Source organism: Berghia stephanieae, chromosome 2 (genome assembly GCF_034508935.2).
Source record: "Berghia stephanieae isolate SIO BIC M18660-M18661 chromosome 2, UCSD_Bste_1.3, whole genome shotgun sequence".
Classification (NCBI taxonomy): Eukaryota; Metazoa; Mollusca; class Gastropoda; order Nudibranchia; family Aeolidiidae; genus Berghia; species Berghia stephanieae.
The window spans coordinates 41873596-41886095 of NC_088361.1; the positions used below are offsets into that span (position 1 = coordinate 41873596).

General features: G+C 36.3%; 1 protein-coding gene across 1 annotated transcript in view; it reads right to left on the reverse strand.

Annotated features, from left to right (window-relative positions):
• Positions 1 to 12500, reverse strand: part of LOC144964902 (sodium/potassium/calcium exchanger 2-like) — a 79106-nt gene that overhangs the window by 49192 nt on the left and 17414 nt on the right. Inside the window, exon 2 of the mRNA XM_078899638.1 lies at positions 6531 to 8176. Within this exon, the coding sequence (XP_078755764.1) occupies positions 6531 to 7520 (990 nt within the window). The 5' untranslated portion in view covers positions 7521 to 8176. The remainder of the gene's footprint in view (positions 1 to 6530; positions 8177 to 12500) is intronic.

Here is a 12500-nt window from a genome sequence, read left to right on the forward strand (position 1 = left end):
TAGTACTTCCCTTTTTAAATTAAACACGGTTTAATTTTTTCTTTTATAGGCTAAGTTATTGTGTCGTGAAGAACATTTTGAATTGGATTGAGAGTATTTCCAATACAATGAACAGTCCATAACAATTCAGGTTATCAGACTTGTAAATAAGTACCGATGCATAATCTTCGCCTTTCTTTCCCCTCATAGTGATAACCGGTTGTGTTTCCTGCTTTGTTATTTGCTATTAATATAACATATACCGGTTTTTAATTCATTTTAATGGCGCTTGCGATACTTTAAGCAGAGCTGCCAACTCGAACAAAAAAAATTACTTAGTTTTAGAAGATAACAATAGAAGTTGCTATAATTAACTTTATAGATCAACAATTTTATCCTTAAAATGATGATTTAACACTTCAAAACCCTTAAACTTATGAACTCTTGCATCAACCTTTGTTTTATATAAGATTTAATGACTTTAAAATGCTCATGAAGTTCTAAACTGGAGACAAAATTTCGTAATTCTACGAATTTTTCGTAATAGTTGGCAGATCGGCGTTTAGGTTATTTCCGCGCAGAGAGCTATAGATACCGATAACCTAATGTGATTAGCTTTGCTGTCGTACATTGAAAAAGTAAAATTCATTTTAATAACGTTGGGCAGACAATTCGTCTTTCAAATCTCGATGGAGTAAAATGACCCTAATCATGTCAAACACTCTCAAACCTGAGGCTTTAATTTAGCCGGCAGCATGTATAAGTGAACCGGCGCCAAGCATCATCCTACAGTAGAAAAGTGCAATTTGTACAGAAAAAAAAGTTATCGTATCCATAAGGAATTATCCTTGTTTCTTTAAAATCAAAGTAACAATTTTATTTTTGTAAATTTAGATATGACACTGCTCTATTGGATTTTGTTGAAAACTTTCTTAGTATTAACCAGTTAACTTACGTACTCTGGAACAACACGTACACACACACACACACACACACACATATATATATATATATATATATATATATATATATATATATATATATATATATAATTTGAACCAGAAAACTTGTCCTTCAAATATCATCTGGGCAAAACCACTCAAACCTGGGACCTCGCGAGAGTACAACAGTTAAATGGTTATTTGATCACGTTCCATACAGCCCAATAATATTGTTTAGCCATCCTAATGGCAGGAGAATAGAAAATGCATTTATTCAATTGATCTTTTGTGGGGATTTTTTTTCATTACAACAATGGGTTTACCATTCCAATATTAAAACGGAATCATCACAGATAACTGAAGGTCATTGGCATTGTTTACGATCTGGGCGGGCTTCGGATTAGAAAACATCTCGTATCTATAGAAATTGTCACATTCATTTTTTGTTACAAAAAGAAAACCCAAAATGTAATCTTAGTGTAATATACTATGCTGTTTACATGGTTTAAAACGTTTAAAAAAAAAAAGTAGTCCTTAAGAGCCATTGGGCCAATGGAGACGGAGTTTTTTCCGGTTTCTCTAGCGTGAAACGGACAGTGGCTAATGCTTGTTACCCTTTAAATAGGATGCTAATCTATCGCAAAGTATTTTCCGCCAGATCTAACAGACCCAGCTACCCAATAGCTGCTGGGTTAACAGGGGGTCCGAATAAAATCTCGACTGCATCTGGGATCGATCATGGCCTCTATGCGTGTGAAGCTAATGCTCTACCAACAGGGCCATAGGGGCCCCCGTTTTAATGGTTTGCTCCTTTATGATTTTTCCCTCACTCCTAGTCTAAAAGCATATTTCTGAAAAGTGAGTGGAGCAGGCACTTGTGTTGGTGGATAGCTCAGACAGTAGAGCCGCGCTCTCCCCGGCCAGGCGGAGTTGTCGTACCAGTACCATTTCGATCATTTTAATTAAACAAGCCATGATTTGACTTTTGCTGTGAAATCTCTATGTTAAGTATCATTGAGATTAAAAGCAAAAATGAGAGGGGGTTTCAAGCAGATTCTCTCAATCTGTAATATGCAACTCATATTTTGTGTTAAGTGTTGCTATTGGCTGGGGAGATCCTTGTAAAGCGCTTTGCGCACGTATAGTGGATATTGCCCTGTATAAATGCCCAAGTTTTAAAAAAAAAATCATTGAGGAGAATCTGCGTGGAGAATGAATTTCAATCCAACCCAATCCAATCAAAACGATATAAGCCTCAATACTGAAGACAGACTTAACACTTATATGGTGTAGGATGATGTTAGATTATTGCTCTGTATCACAATAAGTAGGTATATCCTCTAGTGACAGACGTATTTTCTAATTGACAATTTGTCTCGGAGGAAATTCAATACCCTTATTGTACTTTTAAAAACATGACGTTCTTTACCTTAGAAAAATGCAGAAACAAAAACAAACTCATTCGTCATCGTATGGAAATAGCCTTACTCAATGTGAACCGTTTACAATTTGGCTATATAAAAAAAAAACACAAAAAAAACAAAACAAAACAAAACAACCAAAAAAAAACAAAACAAACTCGCCCCTCAAATAACAATCGGTTAAAATGTACATCGATCGTTATTTATTGAGGGACGAGTTTTTTGGCCAAATTTCTAAATACGTGTCTTTCCAGAGTCGTACGGCAGTTGGCTGGTTAAAAGGTACTGACCAACGATTTGATTAGATTGATAAGCCGTACGTGACCAGGAGTGCAGTACGTTGACACAACGCAATTTTGTTACATTTTGGCCAGAAATCTTTAAAGTTCTCCAGATCCATCATTTAAAATTGTGGCTATGTGGTCTTGTGGTATGGCACTCGTTTTCAGATTGGAAGGTCCTGGGTTCGAGCCTCGCTCGACGCATAGTTGAGTCCTTGGAAAAGGCTCTTTACTCACATTCTCTCACCGTACTCATGTGTAAAATGAGTACCTGGCCGTCAACAGTCTTGTCTCTGTCGTAAAAAAAATTGTAATACCGCCTAAAAGCATCATGTCTTGTTCTACATGTTACGTGTTGCTGTTGGTCGATTTGAGCACATTTAGTGTCATTTGCCCTATATAAAAGCTCAAGTTTATTTTTTAAATGTTCCTCAATCCGTGAAAAGTAAATAAACCCCAGAATCTAAAGTCCCGGGTTTAATCGTTTTGTGATAAGTCGGGGAACTTATTATCCAATCGATCGGGGGGGGGGGGGGGGGGGGCTGAAGTTTTCTGGCTAAAATGTGAAAAGACGAATTGTCAGCGTATGGCATAGAGTAAACGGGTAAGAAACAATGCAAGAATATCACATGAGATGGTGACTGTTTATTATGCTTTGTCTACTGACAGTGATATACTATTTCTATTTTGATTTATACTAACACCTAATTTCATCATGTTTCTATATCGATCTGTGGTGACAGACCTGTACGTATTACAAGGGATAACAACCCAAATTGAATTCAATAGTCTGATGTTACATCCGCCCAGCAACGAGAAACTTGGTTCTAAACAAAGAAAATCGGTACTTTTTATTATTCATACTGGCTAGAAATTTTTTACATGTCATGTGATCAGAATGTATAAAAGTCAAAACATGATCAGATTTATAATGTTTTTTTCTCCTCTGGATACACCTTTATGCTCGTCGGAGAAGTATTTCATAAAGGCGTCCGCCATTGTTCCGATAGCTTAGAAGTTACTATGTGTAATTACGAGGGAAGTGACGTCACACCTGTTGAAGCCCATTGTTATGGGGATCATCATATCGTTTCACAACAGTGCTGAATCCATTTCATAGCCCTTGGGCTCTGGGCTACAGGTTCTTAACCCTCTCCTCAACAACTACAGGAAAATCGTCACATTCGTGACGATACAACCAACATTTTTCTTTTTTTAAAATCACAATATTTAAAAAAAAGGTGTTGTTACATTTACAAGAACTTAATACTGTTTTGAAAAGTTTGTTTTGATCTACAAAACTATGCATATCATGCACTTTTTTGCCCTTAAATTTGAGTTAAAATATTAAATTTATGTGTTGGATAAGTATGAGATTTTAGTAAAGGTTTTGAGGAATGTCGGTAAAGAGAGAGAGTTACGTTAGTGTCAGTGGACGTCGGTCCCAAGTTACACTCCAAGAGAATGTGTTTCATGGACTGCATTCGGTGTCCGTTATGGAATAATTGTTGTTATGGAAATAATCTCAAACAAACGGAAATATTGCCCATTACAATAGTGTTTTAACGTTTTACATTGATTTATCAAGCCCACAACTGTCTTGGATGATCAGACTTGCAAATATTTGCACGTTGGTGATGACGTATAATTTAAGGTTTGACTTTCTTTGTTTTTAATGAAAATGATTGAATCTGAGATCGCGAAAGTTAAATGAATAAACCATAAAGCCAACTTAGTCACCGATTCACTCAACAAACCGTCGGTTTCTTTATATCTGAAGCACGCGAAAATTCGAATTCCTAATAATAAGTCCAGCTGTGTTACACTCTGATTAAGTTTTTTAAAATGTATTCCTTCAGAGCCATTGGACCAAATGAGTTGGAGTTCATCCCGGTATCTATAGCGTGAAACGGACAATAGCAATTGCTTGTAATCCTTTGGATAGGACTCTAGTCTATCGCAAAGGACTTTTCGCAAAATCTAATAGACTCAGCTACCCATTAACTGCTAGGCGGACAAGGGGTCATAAAAATATCTAGATTGCACTCGGTATCGATCTTGGTCTCTTTGCGTGTGAAGCGAGTGCCCTAACAACTGAGCTATCGGGACCCCACTCTGATTAAATACATTAAAATTTATTTTTAAATTTGTGCCAAAAATTTCAGTCCATTTATCGAACAATTAAAATGACCATTAACGTATGAAAAAGAGTCAAATGCGAGATAACTTTAAGACTCTGGGGTTGGAGCCGCAGTTTATCCCGGTTGCTATAGCGTGAAACGGGCAATATCAATTGCTTGCTGCCCTTTGGGAAGGACGATGGCCTATCGCATCTATCATTTTAAAAAAGGAGGAGTAAATTGTATACACATATATTGCAGTGCAGTTCTCCAGTTAGAAATAAGTTTACTGGTTAAGTTTCGGCTATGTGGTTTAGTTGTATGACCGGAAGGTCCAGTGTTCGAATCTCGCTCTGGGCCGCGCAGAGTTCAAGTCTTTGTAAAAGGCTCTTTACTCACATTATCTCACCGTACTCTGGTGTAAATGAGTACCTGGCCGTGAACAGTGAAATCTTCACGGAAAAACAAAATGTAATATCGCATGAGAGGTGCCATGTCTCGTCCTACATATTTAGTGTTTTTGTTGGTTTGTGAATCATTGTAAAGCGCTTTGAGCACGTTTAGCATATATTGCCCTATTTAAATGCTCGACTTATTAAAGATAGTAAAAAGGATGTCGAAATTTTCCTTATAATAATATTATGTTCAATAATATATATATATATATATATATATATATATATATATATATATATATATATATATATATATATATATATATATATATATATATATGTATATATATTGCATGGTTTATATATAGTCTGCTTATGATATTCAACATCACAATTAATGGAATTGCTTTCTTGTGTGTGTTGTATGGTATTTGTAATTATTCTTGCACTGTAAACATAATTAAACCATAGGATTATAGTAAAGGGTTGAAGTGTTAAAACGTGATATTCATTCATTTTTCACTTTGTAAGGCGACAGGAATGTTATCGCAATCAATTTACGTCACAATGCTTGAAACCATTACGAAATCCCTAGTGAAACAAATTAAAAATTACTATAAATCTGATTGGATTTGACAAAGTAATTATATTAAGGTTAGGGATGTTATTTCTGTATTAAAGTTATTGCGTTTTACACACTCACACTCACACACATACACACACACACACGCACGCACACATAAACAACACACACACAAATTGTTGATGAATATTTGTAAATGGTGAATAATTGATCCATGACTGGCGGTAATAAGTTAATAAATGATGATTCTTAATGAATGGCTAATGAATTATTAATATTCGAATAATGAATGGTTAACAAATAAAACATATCATAGATAGCCCCAGTCAAGATCTGTAGAGTCATAAGACATTGTCAAGACCCCAAGAAGGAAACAAAAAAAAGTAAGAAACACTAATTAAATTTAGAATAGGACGACTTGCCGGATATTTCGACTTGATTTATTGTAGACATTTAAAACTTACAAGACATTGGTTTATTTGAATTACCAGCTAATATATCATACTATTTGCTTCGTTTTTATACACCAATTTTTGGTTTTGATAAAAGGTAAAATTGGTTTTGCTTGTTAATCGGATAATAGTATGAGTTAGAAAACCTAAAGGTTACTTCCAAATATTCCACTCATTGCACGTTATGTCTATGATTTACACAGACAAATAAAAGCGTTTAGGAGTCGATAAAGAATAGTAATTCAGTTTTCAATTTTGAAACAAAAATAACCCCAGAGATTAAATCACAAACTTAAACATATTTCCGGTTAAAAGGCATCTGAAAAATGCTACAAATCTGTTCCAAATTATAGCTTACCCGTTCATTCAAGAGTTGATCGCTGCTGTTGACTTTATTGCCAGTGCATCTGCATTTCCTCAGCAAAGTTTTGAATTTCACTTCCAAAGTTTGGTTGAACTTCATAAATAACACATAAGATATATAACACACAAAGAGAATCAACGCCTCCCACCATTCAATGAGGTCATCGGAAAAGAACCCGATCAAAATCAGCAGCGATACACTGTAGAAGGATACATCCCTAAATAACGGCCACCAAGTCAAACTTAACACTTCTTTACTAAACATAGCACACATGCCAATAACAAATAAAATATTAAACACAGCCGAACCGACGATTGTACCTATGCCGACATCGGTTTTGGCAATAAAAGCTCCCATGAGACTGGTAAAAAGTTCTGGTGCAGAGCCTCCGGCTGCCATAAATGTTGCTCCAGATACATCTTCAGATATTTCTAATTTTTCAGTAATAACACCTAAAGCCGGAACGAAAAATTCATCGCAGACGATAGCCAAAGCAATGAACATGTAGATCATTCCTAGGATGTGAAGAGCTACAGCCCCCCTTCTTCTGTACTTGAGCGGGATGAGGTCTCTGGGATATGTCGCGTCATCAGAGTCATTTGCAAGAAGTCTTCTTCCGGTGTATGTGTTTGGTATAGCCCAATCGTACGGATGATCAGGTCCATTTTTGACTTTGGATATATCTACATTTTCTATAATCATTTCAACAATATCATTCGTCTTACGATATACATGTTCTCTTGTTATATCGTGATTTTCTTCTTTTACTCCTCCAACACCACCACCACAACCACCACCGCCAATGACATCACCTCCTCCTCGATCAGCAATGTCTTCATTCCATGACGAGGGTATGAAAGTGAAATAATGTGAGGCGGTGGCTAATGAACATATATATCCTACAATAAATACGCCAGTTATCATCATCAGGCGTAAACTTCTTGTCCTCCTGGACATATACTTTCGTAGATGAACGTGCGTCATGGCTGGTTGTGTTATACGTTAAAAATGTGCAGAAAAATTCAAGTTCTTTCAATAAATTCACTCTTGTGGTTATATCATACAAAATTAGGATTTATGGACCGTGAATAGGGATGTCCAAAAAGACAGTGTCCTCGGCATTCCCCATTTTTATTATTTTTTCAATATCACAACACATCATTTAAAAAGGGCCCTAGTGTTTGAATTATATAACCGCCGGTCTCTGCAAAGGCACTTTAACCTTATAAGCTCTTCCAAACCGGCAAGGGAGGATTAACTTTGGGCCAGAGCTCATTCCTTATCCGTACTCATGACGTAAAGAGTTAATTCCTGGCTCAGCCATTCGATTTTCACATTGTGCACCCCGCGATTGCTGGTATTCCTACTGTGGCCATGGGCAGGTAAGAAATGATTCCGTAACGATTCGTTCACACAGAAGCCTGTAGGGATTAACCTGTTCAAAATCACTGCGACTCCAAACGGTTCAAAGGCACCATTCTTTTGTCAAGAGTTCTCCATAAAGAAAAACTCCAATCATGAATAAATCACTCAGGGATATCAACACACTTGTTTATTTAGACGCTTGAGTAGATTTCCTGAATGTCGTTCTTTTCTTTTACTTTCCCATCCAGATAAAAACAGTTTTGTTGTATCACTGCCTGTGAATAGAAGAAAAAGTAAGATTTTTGTCAATGGCATAGTTTTCAAACGGTTACACTAAATTATGCTGGAACATTGAACACATTAAGAATAATAATATAATGAACTTATATAGCGCCTAGTTCCAATTTGGAATTGCTCACTGGCGCTTTACATCAACACATCATGTATGATATACAAATATAGAACTGGCATGTTAAAACCACACAAATTCAATGATAACATAATATATTATAATAAAATACATACTAAGAGTCCAAATTATATGCCTACAGAAAAGCTCAGTTTTTTAACCGTTTTCTAAAGATAAGTGGATTTTCACTATTTTTAGTTTCAATATTGATGGAGTTCCACAGTCGGGGGGCATGGTGGTCAAAGGATTTCTCATGAAAAACTAACGATTTTGGGGGTTCCCTTAGGATATTTAAATTAGCAGATCTTAAATTTCGACTGGGTTCATAAAGGTGGATAAGTTCCTGAAGGTAAACAGGAGCGGAATTGTTTAAGCAATTGAAAACATGGGTGAGTATTTTAAATTCAATCCTAAACTTTACAGGTAGCCAGTGTAGGTCCTCCAAAATCGGTGTTATATGCTCGCGCTTTTTAAATAACGTTACCAATCGAGCTGCTTTGTTCTGTATCTTTTGGAGTCGATTAATGACATTATTATCACAACCATAGAGCAAGCTATTGCAATAATCAAGGCGGGTAAGAATCGAAGAGACCACAAGAAGTTTAGTAGTATCAATATCAAGAAGCCTTCTAATAGCACCAATAGATCTAAGGTAAAGATTGCAGGATCTAGTTACATTAGTGACATGGGCAGACATGTTTAATTTGGTATCGAATAAAACTCCTAAGTTTCTCACAGGTTCTTTAGTGATGGGAATTACACAATCAGAAAGATTCAGGTTAAGCGTGGAAAGGTCCACGAGGCCCCGTCTTGTAATTTGCAACACCTCTGTTTTATTTTCATTTAACCTGAGTTTGTTGCAACACATCCAGTCACTAATCTCAGAGATACAATTTTCTATATCCGTTATAACATTGAGATGATTGTCGATATTAATGGGAAACAGTAATTGGGTGTCGTCTGCGTAAAAATGGTACTTAATAAAATATTTTGATACATATCCTTTAAATGCACGAATTGAATGACACACCGTTTTAACCATTTAACTGCCGTACTCTGAGAAAACACATGTTTTATAATGTGGCTCAAAAACTCGTTCTTCAAATATCTTAGCAAAATACTCAAACATGGGATCCCACGAGGTTTGAGAGTTTTAGCCAAGATGAGGGTCATTTATATTGATCGATATTTGAATCACGAGTTTTCTGACTAAATTTCTAAATACGTGTCTTCCAGAGTACGGGAGTTAACAGGTAAAAAACACGTTTCCAAGGTACAAAACAAAAAAAATTCAAAATGAAACGACACTACTGGGAGTTCATAGTGTCGGGTTGACATCATCATTGTATCGTTTATGTCCTATTTTAAACAGCAAACACTACAAGAATAACTGCGTCAATATAACTAATAAATTATAATGTTTCTATTGTTTTTTAGGTTATTCAGGAGAGGAAAAAAAGCAAATTTTTCAAAAATGAAAAAAAGAAAGAAAACAAAACAAAACAAATAAACTTTCCAACTTTATCTACACTCTTCTTGTCCAAGAAAGTATTTAAATAGTCAGTCATGACGGTTTTAAAACCACAATGTCGATATTGGGTATCGACTGTTACATGTCCCTAGTCGTAAGTAAAGTAAAACACAATTAATGACGCCAAATAAATGACTATAATATATCGTGTTATAAAATTAAACTTTTAAAAAGATTTGAGCTTTTATACAGATCAATATCATATCCACTAAACGCGCTCAAAGCGCTTTACAAGAGGTCCCCGGCCAACAGCAACACTAAACATGTAGGATGGGACGTCGCGAGAGTGTTAGGTGATATTACACTTTTTTCGGACAGAAACGACATTGTACGCCTGAGTAAGGTGAGAGATTGTTAGTAAAGAGCTTTTTCCAAGGACTCAACTATGCGCCGAGCGAGGCTCGAACCCAGGACCTTCCGATCCGAAAGCGAGTGTCATTACCCCTAGACCACATGGCCGCACATTTAATCGCAATTTATCAACTAACGTTAACCAGCCACAAATTATTATCGACTCGTTGCTGTGTCAAAATGCTCTCAAACCAAGACAAGATATTGTACACTACAATTGTTCGGCTTTGTGGTCTTGTGGTATGACACTCGCTTTCGGAGGTCCTTGGTTCGAGCCTCGCCCGGCGCATAGTTGAGTCCTTGGAAAAGATTCTTTACTCACATTCTCTCACCGTACTCAGGTGTAAAATGAGTACCCGGCCGTTAACAGCGTTGTCTATGTCGGAAACAAATTGTATTATCGCCGAACAGGCGTCATGCCTCGTTCTTTATGTTACGAGTTGCTGTTGGACAGGGACCCTTTATATAGCGCTTTGAGCACGTTTAGTGAATATTGCGCTATATAAAAGCTAAAAAAATAAGCTCAATAATATTAAAACAAGCCCATTTTTTGTTTAGTTATCAGACCTGCTAATATATTATGTTAGCATCGATTTACATCAATTGATCTGCATAGTTTTATTGAATAATGCCAGTGCTAAGACATACATTGTCTCAATCTATTATCAATTATGAAAATGTTGGCGTTAAAAACAATCAAAATCAATGAACGTTATTTATTGGATTTTCAACAAACGACTTATGTGTTTGGAAGTGTAGCAGTACGGGACTAAGAAGTATGTTCACTGCTGTCCTCTGGAAAAAACTCGTATTTTAAAAAATTGGCCAGAAAACTCGTCCTGCAAATATCGATCGATTTATATGACTCTCGTCTTGGTAAAAATCTCTCAAACCTTGGACCTCGGGAATTCCCATTTTGAGAGTTTTTGCCAAGACTAGGGGTCATTTAAATCGATCGATATTTGAAGAAAGAGTTTTCGGGCCAAATTTTTAAACTCGTGTTTTTCCAAAGTTAACTGGTCAATGGCAACGGCAAACATGAGCAATTCTTTACCAAGTCTTAGTCGCTGCCAATTAATGTGATTGGCACAACGAATAAATTATTCGCATTACTCGTATAGTTAGAGAAATATTGTACATTGCTATATTAAATGTGACTGTATGCATAATTTCTTTATTATTATAAATTAAAAGTATACCAGAGGTAAATGAGGAGGGAGGAAGAGAGAGAGAGAGAGAGAGAGAGAGAGAGAGAGAGAGAGAGAGAGAGAGAGAGAGAGAGTGCATGGGAGAAAGAGAGAGAAAAAGAAAAAGAGAGGGAAAGATAGAGTTGGATAGTACGTTTGAAAGAGAGAGAGAGAGAGAGAGAGAGAGAGAGAGAGAGAGAGAGAGAGAGAGAGAGAGAGAGAGAATTATAGAAACAGTTGGGAATAAAGTTTCAACAAAATGACCAAAAATGACCAAAAAGATAAAGATAAAGAATATCTTCGGTCTATCCCATCCTTCAGATAACAGGAAGAGTGAAATGATACAAAACATAATTACTAGTTTCAAAAGAAAGTGGAAAGTGATTTAACTTTAGTAGTGCTCAATAGTGCGGCTATATAGTCTAATGGTAAGACAACCGCCTTCGGATCGGAAGGTCCTGGGTTCGAGTCCTGCCTTGAGCGGCGCACAATTGAGTCCTTGGAAAGTACTCTTTACTCACAATTTCTCATCGTACTCAGATGTAAAATGAGTACCTGGCCGTTAACAGCGTTGTCTCTGTCAGAAAAAAGATTATAATATCCCAAATAAACTTCATGTCTCGTCCTACATGTTAAATGTTGCTGTTGGTCAGGGACCTCTTGTAAAGTGTTTTGAGCACGTTTAGTGGATACTGCTCTATATAAAAGCTCAATTTTCTATTTAGTTTTATTGATCCTGTTGAATGTTATACCTCTACAACTTTACAAGCTTTTATGCTCCTGCCTACAAAATTTGGCAAGCATCAGGCTATGAGCTAACGAAGGCTACATACACTCACACTCACTGGTCTCTCTCTGGCAATCTATACTGAACAGACTTATTATTAATTTTAATATTAATATTGTTGCATTCATTGTCCTTCAATGCAAGAGGGATTCAGTAAGTTGTCGGCATCGACTTCAAAGCTTCCTTACCGGCCAACGTTAATTAATTAATCTCCAAGGATCAAGTGGCCAATTAGTGACCAGCCGGGCTATCTACGATATCTAGACTGATCACTGGTTAACAAACCAACCATACTATGGATTATTGGAACTCGGACAAGATTTTCCATTTCAAA